This window comes from Argentina silus (assembly GCF_951799395.1).
Source record: "Argentina silus genome assembly, chromosome: 4".
In the NCBI taxonomy this organism is placed as follows: domain Eukaryota; kingdom Metazoa; phylum Chordata; class Actinopteri; order Argentiniformes; family Argentinidae; genus Argentina; species Argentina silus.
The window spans coordinates 14,903,527-14,924,530 of NC_139658.1; the positions used below are offsets into that span (position 1 = coordinate 14,903,527).

General features: G+C 43.5%; 1 protein-coding gene across 1 annotated transcript; it reads left to right on the top strand.

Annotated features, from left to right (window-relative positions):
• Window positions 1-21: 21 nt before the first annotated feature.
• ell2 (elongation factor for RNA polymerase II 2) lies at window positions 22-18,542 on the top strand (the record flags this gene model as incomplete). The annotated part of the gene is made up of 12 exons (XM_083668624.1): window positions 22-195; window positions 3,931-3,978; window positions 6,836-6,957; window positions 7,130-7,293; window positions 9,353-9,612; window positions 11,359-11,483; window positions 12,131-12,209; window positions 12,623-13,337; window positions 14,161-14,227; window positions 14,609-14,780; window positions 15,292-15,336; window positions 15,555-18,542. The coding sequence occupies 12 exons, from the start codon at window positions 22-24 to the stop codon at window positions 15,669-15,671; spliced, it is 2,088 nt and encodes a 695-aa protein (XP_083524750.1). The 3' UTR covers window positions 15,672-18,542.
• Window positions 18,543-21,004: the final 2,462 nt, after the last annotated feature.

A 21,004-nucleotide genomic window follows, 5' to 3' on the forward strand; every position in this document is an offset into this window, starting at 1 on the left:
AGTACTAGATAGAGTAGCTATATGCACGGAAGTCAGAGGGACGATGGTGGAGGGCTGGTAAAGATGGCGGCGCTCTCCGAGGATGGGAGATATGGACTGAATTGTGGCCGACGGAATGCAGACCGAGTCACCGTTTTGCATGTGAAATTGACAGAGACAGCCTTTAGAGCGATAGAGGGCTACCAAAATTGTAAGGTAAGTGGTGAGGACTGATTCGGCTATAGGTTTAGAGTTGGCTCACCGAGGTGATCAAAACTGGTGGTGAGCAAAACTCCCACGCACAGGTTGAGCCAGCTAGCTAACTTTGCTGTAGTCGCTAGCTACGTTCTGTCAAATTCCAATTCAATCGCTAGCTAGGTAGCTAGCTAATCCATTTCAGCTGAAGAAGTTGGTTGTACTAGTTTAATACTTTGCGAGAGAGATGAATTGACCTCAAGCATGTATTATCAAAGCAGTGTCAACCAAATGCTATTTTCTCTCCTAGAAAAAATCTAATATAATGTATGTTAACTTGTCTACCTCCTCCCTGGCCAAATCCAAAAAATTTCAGCTCATCATGCCAGCACAACTTCACTACCGGCTAGCTAGCTAGCTAAATTCGCTAAGCTATTTTCGCTATGAGATTTTCATGTTTACTTTAGTGATAAATAGCAAAATATTCCGACGTATGTCTCGCATGACACTATGACTTTGTGTTTGAAGGGGTTCTTTCCAGTTAGAAACGGGACTTTGCAAAATTGTAAAGCGATTTTAGCTAGCTAGTCGAGCTGTGTTTTAAGAGTTTGATAGATTAATCTTGGGGGGGCTATCAAGCTAGCATGCTAACAAACGGCCTCATCAAAAGTTCGCTAGCTGGCCAATTAGCTGAGGAGGATGGAGCAATTATCTCTAGCCTACTCTTTAGCTAAGCTCATTTTTCTAAAAGATCCACAGCCAACTTGATTTACTGAGTTAGGAAGGTAACCGATATTTAGCGTTATAGTACAGTACCATCGACCGATGGGTGAAAGGGTACAGTACCAATCGACCGATGGGTGAAAGATAGTGAAGACAGTCATTTCTTCATATTTCTTTGGATATGAATGTGTTGGTGCAGTGCTGAAGTATTCCATTTAGTCTGAAACAAACTTGGCAAAATTCACTAGATCATTTCGGCAACTGTGTCACGTGGATATCCATGTCAGTCCAGCTTGCTGGCTTGCAGTTTATTCTTTATTTGCAGTCATTTCGTACGTTTGCTAGGTACCAAACCAGTCAACCAGAATTAGATTTGATTTGAATTAGATTTGACTGGGTATCCCAGTTGGAATTGACAATACTTTGTCAAGATAATGCCAGTTTTGATCAGCATACATTTCTTTTTGTTGATCGAATTTTGTTTCGACTCTGAATATGGTTTAGGAGTGTTCATTATCGCTTAAAGCTACAGTAACGATTTAGGAGCCACAGCCGTGATCATTGAGGGCTTTTAAAACAAGTGCACCGACTTTCAACAAGTTCGTTCCTCCACGACGGGGCGGAGCGATCCACATTTTACAAACCATTAAATCAATGACTAACCGTAAATGTGACTCTAAAAATGTGATGTAAATGTGGTGATGTCTCATCTGGTCGAAACCTATTTTAAATTGCATCATGCTCTTGACAATGACCAGTGGTATGTGATGCATTGGTGTCATTGTAGGCTCTGCAAACTGTAAAATAGGTTTTTGCAAACCTTTTTCTCAATTCTCAACACAATCATTTCTGAAGTGAGTTGAGGAAAATAAAGTCTGCCTCTCGTCATTGGTTTGTGTTTGAGGTGGCAGTTATAGAACTAAGGAATCAAGACCAAATATAACCAGTTAAAAAGGTGTGGAGGGGCTTCTGAGGCCAGGGGGATGAAGAGAGAGAGAGAAGTTATCTGTCAACAACAGTTACATAATATCAGGAAGATGGCTAGTCAGAGTAGATATAGCCCAATGCTCAGAATGTTTAGAGGATTCAATTACAGAACAGGCACACGCATGTGGTTTCTGTGTGGAAGTAGACTCAACAAGTTCCTACAGTAAAGTCAAGTGTAGCAGGTGAAATGTAAGTCTGAATTGTAAAGTTTGGAAGAAGACAATGTGGAAATGTATGCGGCCCTGGCCAATAAGGAGCTTAGAACAAGCTGTCAAGATACAAGATCCTTCATTTGCCACACGACCAAGTTTGCTGAGTGAGCTCTGCATTCACCGACATGTACAGCAATGAGACATGATACAAAATGATTTACAATGAGTGTGTGAGAGGCTGTAAGATGTGGACAGGTTAACAGGTCACACAATAGTAGCACTACCGACAAAGAAAATGAGACCCAAACAAGTAGGCCCAGGCTTAGGCCAATAACTGGAGGCACTACTCCCAAGTAATACAAGTCTTTTCTGATGGCCTGTGCAGCAACCTGATGGGAGATAAAATGGTAGTTAAGCCCGCACACACTGCCATGAACAACCTGCCATCGCTTGCTGACTGAGCAGCCAAAACTGCCTGCTTTTTGTTTCTCTCTCTCTCTCTCTCTCTCTCTCTTTGATTTGTGTGGGGGCTGAACTATCTGCTGGAGTGGGAAAGCTGGCTACCCTGGCTCTCTGTGGTGACATGAAATGTGATCAGGTCTGTGTGTGTGTTTTGTGTAGACTGGTTGGATTGTGTGTGTGTGTGTTGGGGGATGGGTGAAACGCTGTGGCTGGTTCTACAAACTTCGACAGGGGGAAGCTGTGGCGAACGCAGCAAATGCAAGGGAACACTGTTTATTGTGTCAACTACCAGTCTCCACAGAGCTTGGCTCCTGTGCTGCTGGATTCACTGTAGCAAGTGTGCAGTTCAATACGCCAGTGCTGTCATACATTATGATTTATTTTTCCAAAAAGTATCTCAGATACTTTTGGGAGGACTGAGATGGGGGGGGGGGGGGGGGGGAATGGGTCAAACATAATGTCATCTAAAAAACACTATCCCCACTTGAGATCAAGTCGAACTTTGTCAATGTATTTTAATTATTTAACAGGTTAAATAAATGATCGGTAAATATCTTCCTGTGTGACTCCTAGCAACTGTGCAAATTGACTGCAGTCCAAAGAGCTAATGTTACTTTGTCCACTTCAGTAGACACTCCAGTAACAGCAAACACCAATAAAAGTTTATTCATTCATAAAAATCCATATATATGTATATATTTTGCTCTGGAAAAAAACAATTACACTGGTTTTTCTATCATTTCGGAGTATGCAGCTGACACATCTGTGGTGCTGTATCAGTGCATTAAGGGAGGAATATGTCAGCCGATAATATTGGTGCTCCAACATATGTCAGGCTCTATTTTCTTTGACGTTTGTGTCTAAAGGAGAGGAAAGCCACAGGCATGCTATGACTCCCCTCTAACTAGGATGGGTACTTTTAGTGTTTTCCCAGCATTGCCTGTCTCCCCTATGAACTCTGTTGGTCCCCAGACAATAAAATTATTAACCTTTTATTGGTTTCAAGTGTTTTTTTTTCCTGCCACAGAAATCAAGTACGGGAAATACCAGTATAATCATGTAGCATTACGACTGCCAATGGCCCCTGGTGTGAGCATTGATTACTTTGTCTTATGATGACTGTTGGATAGATAATTCACTTACTTAAACAAATGTATTGTTGTAAGTCGCTTTGGATAAAGGCGTCTGCTAAATGCCGTAAATGTAGTACATGGTCAAGGGCCAGGCCTCAGGGGGAATGAAAAGGGAGAGCTTGCTAAAGGGAAGTTTCTTGAGTTCCAAATCATTACTAGTCAGGGAAGAACCTATGCTGCCCATGAATTTTCTCATTACATTAGACCAGCTGATCTGGTCATCATTACATTGAAACCTTGAGCTCACTCAGTGCTGTTAAAGAATTGTCTAATTTCGTCTCCGTAATCTTTTTTTTCAGAATGTACCGTCCTCCCGGCCAGCAATTCAATTCAAGGGACTCCAAGGGGTAAGTATTGTTATACCCCAAACCTTTGTTTTGGCATGGAAGCTGATATTGGTGATAGGCAGGGCAGTAGTTTACAGACTGCATCAGTGGTCATGGCCATCATCCTGCAGTTTGGCCACAGTGCCCCCGGAAAAAAGAAATGCAACCCCTACAGCCGCTGTGGCTGGGGTGCTGTTTTTTTCCAGTTGTTGGTGCCCCATATTCCCGCATTCCTTTCATTTACATGCATGTGTTGAAACCCATGAAATCATGCGGTGAGCTACTGTCCACCGTCTCTGCTTACCAAATCCGTTCCATTACCTGGAATCGCTCACAATGGAATCGCCTCTGTGGAGCAAAATGTATTTGGACAACTAACTCAGAATTGATCGCTCTCTCTCTCCTAATGTTTAGAGTCCTTGTCAAACACACGTCCACATAAAAGCAGATAAAATACGATTGTAAACAAAAACACATGCGCTTACAATTTGCTTTCATTTTCTTTGATGCTTGCACTGAGCATTTGTCAACTTTTGGCACACATGGGGAAGCATGCGAGTAGTCTGTCTAGTTGCCAAGTGACATGTTTTTATAGTATGCCCAAATATATATTTTTTTTTACTAATTTAAATCCTGAGGAATGTCCTGGTCTAGGCCAAAATGTATATCCATGATAATAGAAATGAGCTATTCCATCATGTCACTGGATAGAATTTACTAGTCCCTGCTTTACATTGATTGGTTTCACGTTGCACTTTTTAAAGGTTCATTTTGTTGGAACCGGTTGACCTCAACATTTGTGTAGGCTCTATATGGTTGTGTGTGACTGACTGAATGAATAAATGAGTCCATTTGAGTTATTGCATGATACGCTTTGCGTTTTGTCAATAAAATGTTAATGGTATTAAATGAAACCATTTGGTACAAGTGTAATAAGAACAGTTCCACACAAACATGTTCTTCTGGTATCCAATCAAAATTAAATTTGGCCTTGCCCTAAAAACATGAAATTTCAAGCCTATTGGATGGCAGGAGCAGGTGTATGACCACTCACTAAGGGTATTTTCACAGACCTCTTTAAAATACCCAAATTTAAGTTAAAGTTAACAAGATGGAAAAAAAACTAAGAAAAAAACATATTTTTGTATTCACGCTTCCCTTCTATTTAAATGTGGAGTCAGTTCTCTTGTCGGTCCATTTTCAGGGAATTTTCACACTTGGCCTCTTTCAGACTATTTTTGCCAGAATGTTCATGCATATGTGAATGCTCCAAATGACCTCCGACCCCTCCTGAAGCGAACTGAGAACCTTTCGGGAGGTGGTCTGAGTTCAGTTCCCTTTCGGGTTGACTTTCGGTGAATTTTTGTTTTTCTGTGTACAATGTGAGTGCAAAGCACTCCCAGTCCTGCGCTCTGTCCCATCCTGGCATGACTCCTGGGCCTCTGGGCTTGCACACTAGGTCAGTGTTTTAATATAGGAATTAGTCAACAACGGCAGAGCACAGTTACTACCACGGCGGCAGCAGTGGTGAGTTTATTTGCCTTTCACAAAACTTTTTTTTGTGGGGTGGGTGTAATACACCTCGGTAAAAAAAACCACCTGGATTAATCTTTGAGCAATTCTAATGATTAGGCATACTGTACCTCAATAACATACACATTGAAGTTGTTAATATTGTGTTAGAGGGTAGATCTCAGCATACCACATCAGATTAATACATTTATAGAAGATATTATATGTAGGGTATATAATGTGTTGCAAAAAATTATTACTATCAAAGTGAGTAATTTATTCTCACAGTAAACAGGCGTTTATTCTCACAGCAATCATATTTAATTTCTCCTTTTTTTACCAACATAATTTGCAAGAGTAAGCTCCTTGGGTTGGTATTGAGAAAGGGTACCCTGCAATACCCAAATGACGCGTCTGCCCATCTCGGCCAGGCAGCTGCACCATCGTTTTGGTCTCTGATATTCAGAAATTAGATTAACGTTGGAAAGTGTGTTATAAAAAGTATTGCATTGGTAATCTGTATGGGCCTATCCTTAGGAGAGATGTACTTGGATCGCTTTGCGAAAAGTATTATTGGTACAGCTCTAATTTCTAAGTAACTGTTAGAATGGCCAACTCTCACAACTGCAAAACACTTATGTGAATTCCAGTTATTCCTCTGTATGATCAGCTGTTTAGTGTATATTATTAAAAATGGCCACGTTGTTCCAACCAGGCTATGTATTATAAGGTTTATTTGACAGGGCCCATGCACATTAGGCAGCAGTTCAGTTTACACATCAGTGTAAATGTCAGCATTGGCTAGGAATCACCACCTTTTTATGCAAAAAAATATATTTATTTCAATATAAACAACAGTAAAGTTAATGTCATGCCAAAGTCAAATTGAAGATCCCAGTCTCAACCCAGACAAAAGGTCATCTGAATTGACCTCATCCCCTAGTGCAGAGACCAAGCTGTCTGTCTGTCACACAGACCTCAAAGACCCTCCTGTGTCATGCAAGCTCACACTCCATTCACCTAAAATCTCATAGTTCAGACCAGTCTGTGCACACACACACATACTGAATGTCACTGTAAGGGGATATCCTTACTGGACCATGAGACCTAGTTAAAGTGTTTTCACAGATGGTTCTCTGTTTGGTATGACTGTCATATTCAAAAATGAACAAAATCCCTCCCCCACCCTGAGGCTTTAGCAAAGTAAATTCACACTCCTCTCCAAATGATCAGCTACCGTAGCCCTATTCTTCACTCTTTTCAGCTTGAAGCGGCAGAAACAGGGCAGAGGGGGAAACTCCTGGTTTTCTTGTTGGTGTGATGAATTAGTTTTATTCATTGATGGATTGTGTCGTGATCTTTGCAGCGCATTAAAATCCCAAGGACCGATTCCTTGGACGGATCCCAGAGCTTTGACTTTTACCTGTCCAATGTGGGCAAGGACAACCCTCAGGGAAGCTTTGAATGCATCCACCAATATGTGTCCAGGTGAGGTTCCCACCACAAAGTACCGTCTGCAACAATACATGGCTGCTTCCAAAATGTTTACGTGTCACCAACCCGGATTCTTGTTCTACTTATGACTAATAGTAGTTAATGGCTGTTAAGTAGGGTTCAGAGTTGTGCCATGTTGACATCAGCTGTCCGTTCTCCCCTCCAGCTCAGGGACCCCCCACCTGGCGTCTCTGGGGACGGTGCAGGACAAAATCACTGTATGCCCCACCAACGACTCGTACCAGGTGACCAGAGATCGCATGGCGCAGGCCGAGGAAGACACCCGCAAACGGGGGACCAAAGTCATCAAGCCCGGGGGCCAGTTCAGAGGCAAGTTCTCCCACGCCGGGTCCCAATACTCCGACACGGCTTTGTTCCCCGACAGCCTTTTTTTTTCTTTTCAGACCACTGTTGCTTTTGAGGGACTGAATAGGTGAAAGCAATGCTGCACATAGGCAGACGCTCCATTGAAAGCCATTGTTTTCGCCTGAGTAAGCCATTCGCTGTGGTAGTCTTTTCAGATTAGTGCTCAGCTCACATTGATAAGGCGAGGGAAGGTAACTGTTTCAGTATTGACACGCAGGCTGCCCACACACCATCACCGGGGTACAGTCGGCTGGTTTAACACCCAACACTGGCACCCAGTAAAGACTTCAACCAACAGACCTACACACATCTCAAAATCTGTAAACCTGTCTGCCCATTGCTATGCACAGTCTCTGGATTGAGGTCAGGCAAGTGGAAAAGGAAAAGTTAATCTTGCCTAATCAAATTTGGCCCGTTGCTATCTCACGTTCTCTCCGTCTCCTCTGGCAGGTGGAGATAAAAGGAAATTGACAACGTTGCAGCTTCTGTGTTGATGTAACGCCTTATGCCAAATCTGGCGCTGTTGGCCTGAGACTTATTTCTCCCACAGTGAAGAACAACCTAATGAATTTCACCAGCCATTTTCTCCCGGCCCCATGCAACAGCAAGAGGTTTGGCGTCTCCAAAACGGGATTGTCATCTTTGGAGGCATCTGTTTTGCCTCAAACTATAGTTTGTTGTGGGAATCTCTGAAATCTGTTTTTCTACTCTTGGTTCAGAACTGTCTCACCCTCTAAAACTTGAAAAGTCAGTTATATCTTCTTTCAGTATGTGTTCTGCCCCTGGGGAGTCATTTGCATACGGTGGCCCAGATGGAAACTGGGAATTGAGAAGGGGAGTAGAGGAAAGGGGTGTGGTTTGGGCATGTAGCAGCTGGCTGAGAAAGCACCCTATTAACATGCCCAAAACCACACTTGTAACTTCACTATCCAATTCAAGGGCATTTCCTTCTGTTGTGCCCGACTGCTTCTGGACCCTATACCGTCAGTGTCATAAACGGGAGACATTTCGTTTGATGTCTTGCCCATTTCTTGTGGTGAATGCTAATCAGCACGCATACGCTTGCCATGACACATCAACGTTGCCAGTTTTTTTTTTTTTTTTTTTAGCACATCAGAACACCTGGCGTGTTTCTGTAACAGCACTGCACAACTCACTAACTGCCAAATAATTCAGGAACACTGACCACCTAGACTGCTGTGTTTATGTGGTATTTAACCTAGCAACAATACTTTGATTGGCTACAAAATGAAGCATCATAATGTATGCTTTTTTGGCACTCTAGAATGTTGACCACGTGGGTGACTTTATTCACCCTCGGCATTAAATGAGTTAAAACCACCAAGTCTGGCATAAAGTCGCTAGGCTGACTGGTGCTGCAGGCAAAGCTCCTTAGCAGCTGACGCAAGCCATTCACCTGCCCCAGTCTCTCACCAAGCCGTGAGACGGCACAAGTGCGTGTGTGCGCTTGCCTGAGCGCAAGAGATCTCTGTCTATCTGCGTTATCCCAGGCGACGGGCTAGGTGGGAGAAGGGGAATAGAGGGGGCGACAAGGGTACACGTTTCTCTTTTTAACCATAATCTCTTAAAGAGCTTTAGAATTTCATAATCACTGGAGTGCAGTATGGAGAAATGGCAAGGCATCCTGACGAAGCAGAAGGCTTAGGAGCTGGGGGCAGATTATTACAGGTACACGGTGAAAGAAATGGACTTTTACATACATGCCTCTACAGTTATACCTCATTCAATCCATTTCAAAAATACACTTCAGAACAAGGATGGATCTGGTGCACAACTGACCCAGTGGCCCACTGGCTTTTGTCCTCATCTCTCAATCAGTATGTCATTTAGGCCAAGTGGTTTGACTGTACTGCCAATAAGTGGCACGTATGAAAGAACAGTGTCCACCAGCAGACACCTAATTCTCCACCACTCCATCCTTTCCTCTGGGTTCCCATGATCTCAACAGAGGTCCGGTTAGGGACGATGTTCCCCCTAATCTCATTGTCGTCTTTTTAAACAGGTAAGAAAGTCCAGATCCGAAAACCAGCGCCGTCTGCTCCTGACCCGGTCCCGGAGCGGAAGCGTTCTACGCCCATCAACCCAGCCAACACCATCCGCAAGTGCCTTGCCAACAACCCGGTGTCCCAGCGGCCCTACCGCGACCGCGTCATCCACCTGCTGGCCCTGCGCTCCTACAAGAAGCTGGAGGTGCTGGCCAGACTCCAGAGGGACGGAGTCAGCCAGAAGGACCGCAACTCTATGGGGAGCACCCTGCAACAAGTGAGACAGAAACTAAGGGGTGTTTGTGTACTGTAGAGGACACGATGGCAGTTAGGGCTGCTAAAGCAATGGTCAGACAACTGAAACATCAGATAAAGCTACAGATACATGTTGAAGGAAAGAATTCCTGAACCATGCACTTTAGAGGCTATATCTTAGGGCATTTGTAACTAGCAGCTATGTACAGGAGATGGCCTATCTGCTAGTTTGCACTAGGACTCCTTGCCCTCAGGTTTTAAAACCACAGAATGCAAATCACCCTGAGCAAGACCAGTACTTCTGTACAAAGGCCTTCATTCACCACTACTACCAGCAAGAAACAAGCAACCATAGAACCTGAATCATGGTGGACGAGGTGTTCACCTAATCTGTGAATCATGGTGGACGGGGTGTTAGGTTTGGGTATGTATAGCTGCCACTAGAACTGGCTAACTTGCCTTAATTTATGATGTAACTGCTGTAGAGAAACATCTTGTCTGCTTGAGTACAAGCAATTGCCTCCAAATTCATTGGATGGCGCTTCATCATACAGTAAGACAATGACCCAAAACATACTGCCATTGGAACTAGGGAGTTTTTTTCAGGTCCAAAAAGTGGAAAGGTCTTGACTGGCCATGTCAAATACCTCAAAACAAACACAAAATAAAGATGGCTGCAGTACAGACCTGACAGGGCATCACCAGAGAAGATGCCCAGTGTGTGGTGGGGTCAATGGGTTGCAGACTTCAGGCAGTTAATACATGCAAATGTATGATTGTAAACCAAATACAAAACATTCGTGCTTAATTTGGACATTCTATGAATCTGTCCCAATACTTTTGGTGCCCTGAAAATAACCCTAACCCTAAAAGTGTTATTTCAAAATGGTGATGATGAAACCATCAAATGAAAGCTGAGAATCTCTACTTTAACTTCATAGTAATTGATTGATTTCAAATCCAAACTTTTGGAGTATAGAGCCAGAAGAAGAATAAATGCTTCACTGTCGCAGCACTTACGCAGGACACTGTATATGCACACACTCTTATATTCAGATAAGGTGCGGCTGGTTTACTTGGCAAAGGAAATTGTTTTGGTCTGATTGAAGTACAATACTTTAATGCCCAAGCCTGGCATACGTTAGCACAACAACATATACTTTTATGGGGATTTGCATCAAATCTTGAACTTTGATCGAGATCTAGAGATTCTGGGTCTGGTTACCTAATCCAGATGAATTATGCCGTGTCATTGTGCCCAGGTTTTTATGCATTGAGGCATTAACCAAACAATCACAAATGATGCATTTCAGGTTAAACAGAGTGGACCCTCTTGGTGAATAATGTTGGGAGATTTGTCAGTGTGCCCTCCTTTCCCTTGCCGTTTAAAAGTCTCTCCTCTCTTTGACTTATTGTTGGTATGAATGGAGGTGTATTTACTAGTTACAAGTTTTGGGAGGTTTTAAGAGAGAATTACCACACCTGGTCGTTCATACATTTGGAGTCAATGAAACCGTATATGCTCAGCTGTATGTATATGCAAATCTATCAATGAGTCTGCAGCATCCAGACATATGTCATGTTTTGGTCTTTTCATTTTGTACCTGTGACTGGTCAGCACTTCTCCTGCAGTGGTAACAGAAATAGTACTTTTCCAAAGTAATATAGCCACACACACCAACTTATTGTATGTAGAGCTTTTTTCTTACTTTTCTTCAAGGAAATAGCACTACTAATCCTGATTGTTTGTGTGTGTGCGCACTAACAGGTGGCCAATCTCAACCCCAAAGATAATTCCTACTCCCTGAAGGACTTTGTATACCGTGAGGTCCAGAAGGACTGGCCTGGCTACTCAGAGGACGACCGGGTTCAGGTGGAGAGGACCTTGGCCCGGTATGTTACCAATTCAGTTAGATGTGGTGTTTGGCCCAGTGCTCTTATTCCAATCCTATTAACCACGTCCATTGGACCTTGTTGGCTACCTCTTGATAAGTGTTGGCAGTACTATGAATGCAGTAGCTCCACCTTGCTTTCAGGAAGGCTAGGCGAAGATTTGGCCATATTGTCTACAACTGTCCAGTTATTTCAGATTAAAGAAGGGGAGCCCTCAAGAAGGTGCATAGAATTGGTTCCAGGCTGTGTTTGGATTCTTTGTGGGGCAAAATTGTACGAAAATCTCAAATTGGAAAGGATCTTCTTTCCTTAAGAATGTGTCGAATTCCCTAACCTTATTATGGCTGCCAGTCAGACACTTCAGGGTCACCAAAGGCAGTGAGGAAGGAAACTACTTGGGAACAATGAACTGGATTGGGCAATACGATTATCTCTCTGTATTCTGGGGTTAGGGTCAGTGCCATTTCAGTTGTGGAGTTGCATGTGGAAGATTCAACAGAGGAAAAAGCCCATAACTGAACTGGAACTCAATTTAAATTGGATTTCCTCCTATATCTAGTGTATAAATAACATTCCCTTGAGTAAACCTAATGCAATGATGTTGTAGTGGTGATTCATGGTCTGCCCCCCCCCTCTTTCCCTCACAGTAAACTGGGTCTCTCCGTTGAGGCACAGCCACTTTCTTCCAGCAGTCCCACCAAAGACGGTATCCCCACATCCCCACAGGTGAGAGCTCAGATGCATATGCTGATAAAACAGACATGCACATTCTCTCTCTCTCTGTCTGTCTCTCTCTCTCTCCCACACTTAAGTATGCACCATTTCCGTGGGCGAGCAAATTGGCAACCCGAGCATGATGACCAGGTGTTTCATGTTGGTCCAATAAACATTAAATGAAACTAATCACTAGAGCACGACATGACTGGATTTTTGGGTCCGATACCGATTTATGATTTATGATTTTCTATTATTTCGGTATGTGAGGCTGATGCATCTTTGGTGCTGTATCTGAGGAATATGTGCCGATACACATATTTCTATAAAAGGTCAATATCGGCGCTCCGAAATACATCCGTCAGGCTCTGAGTCACTCATCATGGAGAACCATGTGCTTGATTGCTTTGGTCCTGATGTTTCAGAAGCGGCAGCCGGAGGGTGACTTCATCGATCCCCTGATGCCCAAGAAGCCCCGTATCTCCCACCTCAGCAACCGCGGGCCCCCCACCCCTGCCTCCACCGCTGCCGCCTCCTCCACGACTGACCGCCGCACGGAGGATGACACCTCCAGCACCAAGCGCTCATCTCTCCCTGCCAGCGGCACATCCTCCGTAGCCTCCCACCTCCCCCCGCCCTCCCAGCTCCCCGTCTCGTCGCACCCCCCTCCCCCGTCACACCAGCCCGGCCTGGGCTCCAACTCCAACTCACCCAGCACACCCGAGGGCCGTGGCACTCAGGACCTCCCCCTGGACCAGAGCTCCACCTGCCGGGACCCCTCGCCCAGCCCCATCAGGAGCCCCCACGGCCGGGCCACTGCCGACCTCTACCACCGGCTCCCGGCCCCGGTCTCCACCAGCCCTCACCCTCCCCGACCCTCCCTCACCATCACCTCCTCTGTCCTCACCCCTCCCTCGCCTAGCAGTAGCAAGAAATCCAAGAAGAAGTCCAAGAAGCACAAAGAGAAGGACAAGGAGAAGGACAAGGAGAAGGAGAGACGTAGGGAGGGGCGCGGCAGCAGCCCACCCAAGGTGGAGCAGGTTGAAGAGGGCCAGAGGCCCAGGAAGAGGCAACGCGCCCAGGCTGAAGAGAGACCCACGCCTACCATCGCCATTACCAAGAGCCCCTGCTCAGATGAAGGTAGGCTCCCCCAATGTTTCAGTTTGCCATGATTTATTTAAGACTTGTATTAAGAGGTGTGTGTACAGTATGTGTGATGTGATTTAAGGATAGCGTTATGGATGGAGAAAATTGTCAGTCAAAAAAGCAAGCCAATGTATTTTCGACGAGATTAATGCTTTTAATGGAAGGCGCAATTAAGTAGATGTAGAAGATGGATTATGCAAAATATATGCCATACATATAGGCCTCAATTGTCTCCACTCCACCGTCCTCCTACTCTACGCCTCTACAAACACATTTCATGCATTTCGGTGTGAATTCACTCTTAATTGTATGCATGCTTATGTTGCTAACTCGATTCCTGAAAGTCTTAAAGGGATGTTTGTGTTGTTTCCGGGCCTGTGTGCCACTGCCTCAAAATCTAACCTTTCAGACTTTGGAATCCAGCTCAACATGTTTTACTGTGTAGCTGTCTGTGTATTTTGTGCCTTCATGGGTCTGAATTTCACTGATAGTGATATGCCCTTGTATTGCCTTGCCTTTATGATCTTTTTTCTCACGTCAGAAATGATGGGACATTGAACCACTCTACTTCATCCTCCAATCTCATACGTTTACCCATTTTCTTTTGAAGTCAGCTTTGCCCCTAGAAAGACGAGCAACCTACTTAGTCCACATACCTTATACATGACTCGTTGTAGAATTATCTCTGTGGAGCTCTCAGTGGTTCCTTTTCACTTTATCGGTACTCTTTACCCCTGACATCAGTTTTGAGGATAGTTGTGTGAAGACTCTGAACGTACAGGACAATAATCTCACATGTCTCTCTTCTGTCCCCCAGATGCTAAAGAGAGACCAGTCCACTCCACGGACCTTTCCTCCACCACTGTGATGCCAGACTACGTAGCGTGAGTAACCCTTTCCCTCCGGGATGAAAGTGTGAGGTCCCCCCTCATTTTTCTTGGCCTCTGTACAGTCCCTTGTCGTCTGTAGATAAGGGGAGAGTTTCTGAAAGCTTTGTAGCAATAAAATCATAAAGTCCATTGTAGGTGATGGAAGCACGATGATCTTGGTGCTTTGACACTTTCAGGAAACTCGCCCCAGAGATACTTACAGTATCTTCACATAGGACTCTTAAAAGTCACAGAATGTCCTCATGGTGCATATGTCCTTCTGTGGTTACTTGTGATAGGAATGGTGTTTTCCAACAACTTCCATCTCTCTGTTGACGCAGTATCTTAGCTGTTACTCTAATGGACCTCTGTGAATGTTGTGCGCCCTCCCCGCAGTAAATACACGGCCATTGTGTCCATGGACCAGCGCCAGACCTACAAGGACGACTTCAACGCCGAGTATGACGAATACCGCGTCCTGCACGCCCGTGTGGAGAGCATCACCCGCCGCTTTACCCAGCTAGACGCCCAGTGCAGGAGGCTTCCGCCTGGCACCAAAGAATACCAGGTCAGATTACACACAACACACACACAATGGTACATGGTTGCATTAAGTAAACGATGAGGATGACGAGGTCAAGTTTTGAAGAGCACCTGAGGCGGGTCCAACAAGGTGTTTGTGGCCAGCCGTGTCCTGCTTTTAAGGACACAAACGACAGTTGGAGACTTATTGATTTTTAATGAATAACTATTTTATGATTACTGCGGTTGCATAGCAGCAATATTCAAACAGAATATTATTTAGCTATTATTTCTATTGTACTGTGAGTCACACATCATCACATCGTTGTTTGGAGTGGCAGTTTCGACCAGACACAGAAGTGTATGTACACTGCGTGTGTTGTATATGTATGTTCATGGAGAAAACAAAGCCATCAAAAACAGATTAGCAAGCGTTCTCTAACCGAACACCTTGTTGAATGTACCTCAGGTCAGACTACCGAACATGGTTGACACAGGAATAAAAGGGCAGCAGTGCAGCTTTGTTTCAGCTTGTGTTTTCTTCGACTTTTCCTCAGGAAGTACATGAAGAAGTGTTGAAAGAGTACAAAAAGATGAGACAAGTAAGTGATGAAAAAATAATGCTAAATACTGTGATGTAAAAAAAAAAAAAAAAATATTAACCCCAATCATTTACTTGTACTTGGTATATTCAATTACAAATAATAGACTTAAAAATGGATAACTGTATCACTTGGAGTATATCATTTCTGGGCCTATCAGACCCTTGATGGTTGCATATTGAGTCTGACACACGTGTGTGTTTGGTGTCACCCTGCAGCACAGCCCAAACTACCATGAGGAGAAGCAACGCTGCGAGTACCTGCACAACAAGCTGGCCCACATCAAGCGCCTCATTGCTGACTTTGACCAGCGCAAGGCCCAGTCCTGGCGCTAAAGCACAGGGAACAACGCCAACAACGCTTCCACCACATCTTGAAGTCCACCGTGTCGGGGGAGGTTTGGCCCGGGGGGGTACAAGGGGGATCCAACTGGCTCTTATTTATTCAGACCCCCCTCTGCCCTTGCCGCCACTGCCTTCCTCTCTCCACCCTTCCATCTTCCCTTTCTTCCTACCTTTTGAATTCCACAGGCTGTTATTGTCTCTTGGAATCTTCCAATTCTTCCTTTCACTGTCCCCCTCTTTTTTTCTTAATGGTTTGAACCGAAGTTCCCCTCAGATACTACAACACTGGTCCAGAGGACAGAGCTACATGCATGTGTGTGGGGGGGATTCGGGGAAAATACTTAACTCTTCTAGCCTTTGAAGGACAAAAAATAAAATTAAACGTATTTTTGAAAAGCAGAGAAAATATTATACTTACACATGTATTTAATTAAAACAAAAAGAGGGAGATCTATTTATTTTGGACTGTTAGGACAGAGGAGAAGTCCACAGATGATTTATTGTTTAAAAAGTTTATCTTTTTTTCAAAAGCAATGCAAAAAACCATGGGCCTTATGTGTTCGAATTTCTGAAGCCATTTTGCACGTGAAAGGACATCCATGCATCTCAGTGTCCCAAAATGGCTTCCTTCCCTCGTCTCGGCAGCTTCAATCCCCACTGTTGTCTGGTGGGTGTTCTTCCAACATGTTGCTCTCACCCTTTCTATGTTGTCAGATCAGTGTACATAAAGGACTGGAGACGAGGAGAGGGAACCATTTTTGACCACAGACGCAACACCAATATGTGTGCGCATGGGTTATAAATGGGTTGTAATGGCCATGGGGGGAGGGGGGGGGGGTGCGGGCGGCGGGCATTTAGGAGTATTGTCCCTACTACCCTGGGCACCATCAGTATTTATGCCCTTGGTCCAGAAGGGTGCCTTAAGGTGTTAGTTTACACTCGGCAACACAGAGGAACTACAACCACCTGGCAACCTGTGTGAAGTGTGTGTGTGTTTGTCTTTGTCTATTTGTGTGTGTGTGTGTTTGTGAGCGAGGGACAGAGAGAGAGTACGAAGAGAGTGTGGGGGTCAGGAGTGGGACTTGATTAAGAGGTCAGGGTGGGTAGTGGTCCGTGTGTGAGAAAGTATGGTGCGTGTGTTATCAGGGGTGTGACAGATGAAAAAGAAAAAACACCAATGAGGAAAAAAAAGAGAAAATGAAAAACAAAAAAAGCTGCTATAGTCTTTGTTTGAATAGCCAGAGCACTCAGGATCAACCTGGCTAGAGTTACATGTTCTTAATTGGGGGGAGGGCCCTTCTTCTAGAGTGACCCAGCTCTGGAACAAGACAGCGCTGCCTCGCCTGCTTTTTCAAAGGAAAACAGGCTGTATTCAGTTTGACACGAAAAAGCAAAAACATTCATCCACCAGAGGACAGATCTGTATTACAATGACAAATGTATTATTTTCTAATTGATTCCAGCTTTGGCAGAGCTACAGAAGAAATTACGAATAGCATTTTTGTTTTGTTTTTGCATTCAACTTATGCTGATTTTAGTTTGATGGATGGATGGATGGGTTGTATGAAAAATGAATCTACTTTTGAGTCTTTATTTCATGATATCCTTATTAAGAGAAGAGCTCATCCAAGCTCAAGGGAAACATTATGTTTACAGATCTGTGTTAGAATGTTTGCCAAAAAATGTAAATACTGTTCTGGTATTTCAGAGAGGAGTATTCCTACTGGTATAGTCTTTATCTGTGAGACACTAGATACAAATACTGGATACAGGAGAAAAAAAGAAAAAAAAAGTGTTCCCTCAATGATAACATTTCAGTTTTTTTTGGGTGGGGGGGGGGCTTATGCATTTTTATTTTTTATTTTCATTCAAAACATTTTTAGCCCATGTCGGCATGACTACAACTTTTATCAACTTTCCCTGGGAAGGCAATAAGGAACTGATTATGCACTGTTCTTGTGACGGACATAATTTTTAATGTCTGCATTAAGACCTTATTACCGGTAGAGCGTAATCGTTGGTGTAGTTGTGTGCATCCTGTCGGAAGGCCAGTCTCTGCAGTGGACTGACTCTTTGGACGGTCACCTGAAACTACCAGATTCTCTCCAGTCATAATGCAAATCGTCTTACGGTGTCCATACTTATCAATGAGATCCCAAGAACCCCTAAAGTGATCAGGGGGCCAAACCCGGCTTCACAGGGACCGTGTAGGTCTCTCCCTCCAGGGAGACCTGAATGATGTCATCTAAAGCTTGTAATCACAGCACCTGTATCTGTGGGAGTGTGACATGAAATAAAATGCTTGTTTTGAGATTTCAGAATATTCTTGACACTGAGCAACAAGCCTCACAGCTGAGGGCCTACTACGTAACGGGTTCCACTCTCAGCAAGGTGGATATCTGTATCTCACTCTAAGGACAGTGATAGTCTCATGTTTTATTTTTTCCCCTTGTCCCATAAACCAGTATTGCAGTCATTTCCTAGAGTCTGTGAGTCACGGAGGGCTGACACAACAGCTAGCATACACAACTCCCAGGGTCTAGTCTGTCTCAGTCCTCCCCACTCATGTTTTTTTTTTAGAGACAGGGGTGGTAAATGTAGCGTCTGTGCTGCTAAGCCCCCTCTGCCTGCCAATCCCTGTGAAGCGTGAGCCACTTGCTAATCGCTAATCGTTGTCATACGGCAGCTCAGGCAACGGCTGTCCTCACCACGACCCTGTGGGCCACCACTGAGCTAAGCAGCAGCAGCCAAGAGACGGGTCACCAGAGATTTATTCACAGAGGGTCTTAGCAACATGGCAGGCCCTTAAGTGACTCAGCAGAGTGCTAATTTAAACTGAAGGGGGAGTTGAGGGAGCTAGAGCGGAGGAGTTGTGGGTGGGGGGGGGGGGGTTGGTCAGACGTCTTAATGAGAATCTATAAGGGTAAATACGAAGAACAAAAACCATAATGTTTTGGCAAGAAAAGACCACTCAGAACTGTATGGATTGTGACACCTGAAAATGCATTAAATCAGTCCAATAAAAGTCAACTTGGTTCTACATTGAAGATGGTATGTCGACTTTATTTTATTTGTTTCTCTGTATTCATTGGATGCAGCTTGTACTTTCCCATGCTGAATGACAATAATACCATCACGATATGTTGAATGTATAGCTATCAATATGAATAGATAGATATCAGTAGTATTAGAGAATTTGAATCCCAAACCACACAGACAATGTTAAGCACTCTTGAGACCTGGTTAGAAACACGATGTGAACACAATAATCTCTACAGCAGCAAACTAGGCTCAAACTCCCTTGGTGTAGAAAATGCCCTCAAAGGTATTCAATTCTTGCACTACTGCTCACATGGAAAAGGTGATTGTTTGAACAGCTGTAAGCTTGGGCCCTACAAGAAAGTTCAGTGTAATTTTGTAGTCTAGAAAAATACTGTCAGGCTGCTTTAGAAGACATGCACATTTCTTTCACGTGTCATAATTACTTTTTGAAATGTCTGTGTTTACTGTATGTGCAAGGGACTAGACGATTAGTATTTTGTCCATGTATTGTGTAAATCTGTCATTCTGAATGTGTATTCCAATACCTACCCAACCCTGTCTATATGACATTCAACATGAGTTTGAGTGTGAGAGTACGATTGTATTTCATCCTCCATGTTAGATTGGGTGGTAGTATATGCTACTAGGCTAATCTGACCTGGCCCACCCCTCACCATGACCTGAGATGCCTCCATCTTCTGTGTGGACCAGGGCCTCTGTCTGCAACAAACTGCACAAGGGATTTGAAAATGAATGGCTTAAAAAGCCATCAAGGGAAAGAACGAGTGTCCTCATGTTACCTGATAGGAACTGGCATCAGGGTGGGTTGATAGTCGATGGCAGCTGCTGCTCTGCAAAGGAATGTTCCTTCCTGGCCTCGTCTTCACATTCCTCAGAACCCAAAATGCCAAATAAGAATGTTTCATTTTTACATTTGTCATTTAGCAGTAGCACTTACAATAAGTACCTTTGTCTAAAGTAAGTGAATCGACTATACATCAGTCATCACAAGTATTATTATTCAAACTTTTAATAAGAACAAGTGCCACAGGCAGTCACAGTGCTAGAGAAAAGAAGAAAACAAGTTTGTTTACCAACAAGCCTACAACTAGACTTGTTTGTCAGCTACTAACAACCTGACTGTGTTTACAATGTAATGTGACAACGGATCAGTCATATGGGGAAGTCATACTTTTTGATCAAATGTTTTGTTAGGCACAATAATACATATTAATACATACTAATTAAAGTGTGGGTCAATTATTGTAACATACACATAGCTACAACTGATGATAAGCCTACCGTTTGTAATTTCTCAGTGATCCTTTTTTCCCCACTTTGCTCAGTCAACGAATGTCTTTCAAGATATTTCCATTTAGAGTTTATTAGTAAATGTTTGATACATATAGGTTTAGGAATTGGCACATATGTCAGTGACTGGCACTTTGACAAGGCCCATTATGAGTGGTTGTGTCTGTACCTAAGAAGTACATTACTTATGCATAGCACCATATGTGTACCAAATGAATACCGTGCAAAAAAAATTGCACAGATGTGTAGACATCCTTTGGCCCTAGCATAGATTTTCTTCTTATGATGACTGATGTATACAAGATTCACTTTACTTTAGACAAATGTACTTGTACTTGTTGTAAGTCGCTTTGGATAAAGGCGTCTGCTAAATGTAAAAAAATTATTAAATGTAAATGTGTTAGAGGGATGTTAAGAAGGCTGGTCCTCTGTGGCTCAGTCGGTAGAGCATGGCGCTAACAATGCTTAGGTTGTGGGTTTGATGCCTGCTGGGACCATATATACTGAAATGTATGCACTCACTGCAATGTAAGTCGCTTTGGATAAAAGTGTCAGCTAAATGGCATATACAGTACCAGTCAAAAGTTTGGAGTGTGAATTTGCTAAGAGTGTGCAAAGCTGTCATCAAAGCAAAAGGTGGCTGCTTTGAAGAATCTAAAATATAAAACATATTCTGGTTTGTTTAACACTTTTTTGTTTACTACATAATTCCATGTGTTCCTTCATAGTTTTGATGTCTTCAATATTAATCTACAATGTAGAAAATAATAGAAAATAAAGAAAAACCATTGAATGAGAAGGTGTGTCCAAAATTTTGACTGGTACTGTATATTATCAGCTAAATGGCATATATATTATCAGCTAAATGGCATATATATTATCAGCTAAATGACATATATAACAAGTGGGCTGTCTCTCGGTGTAGCCACGCCTCTTATCCAAATGAGATCGACACAATACGGAAGTTGTGT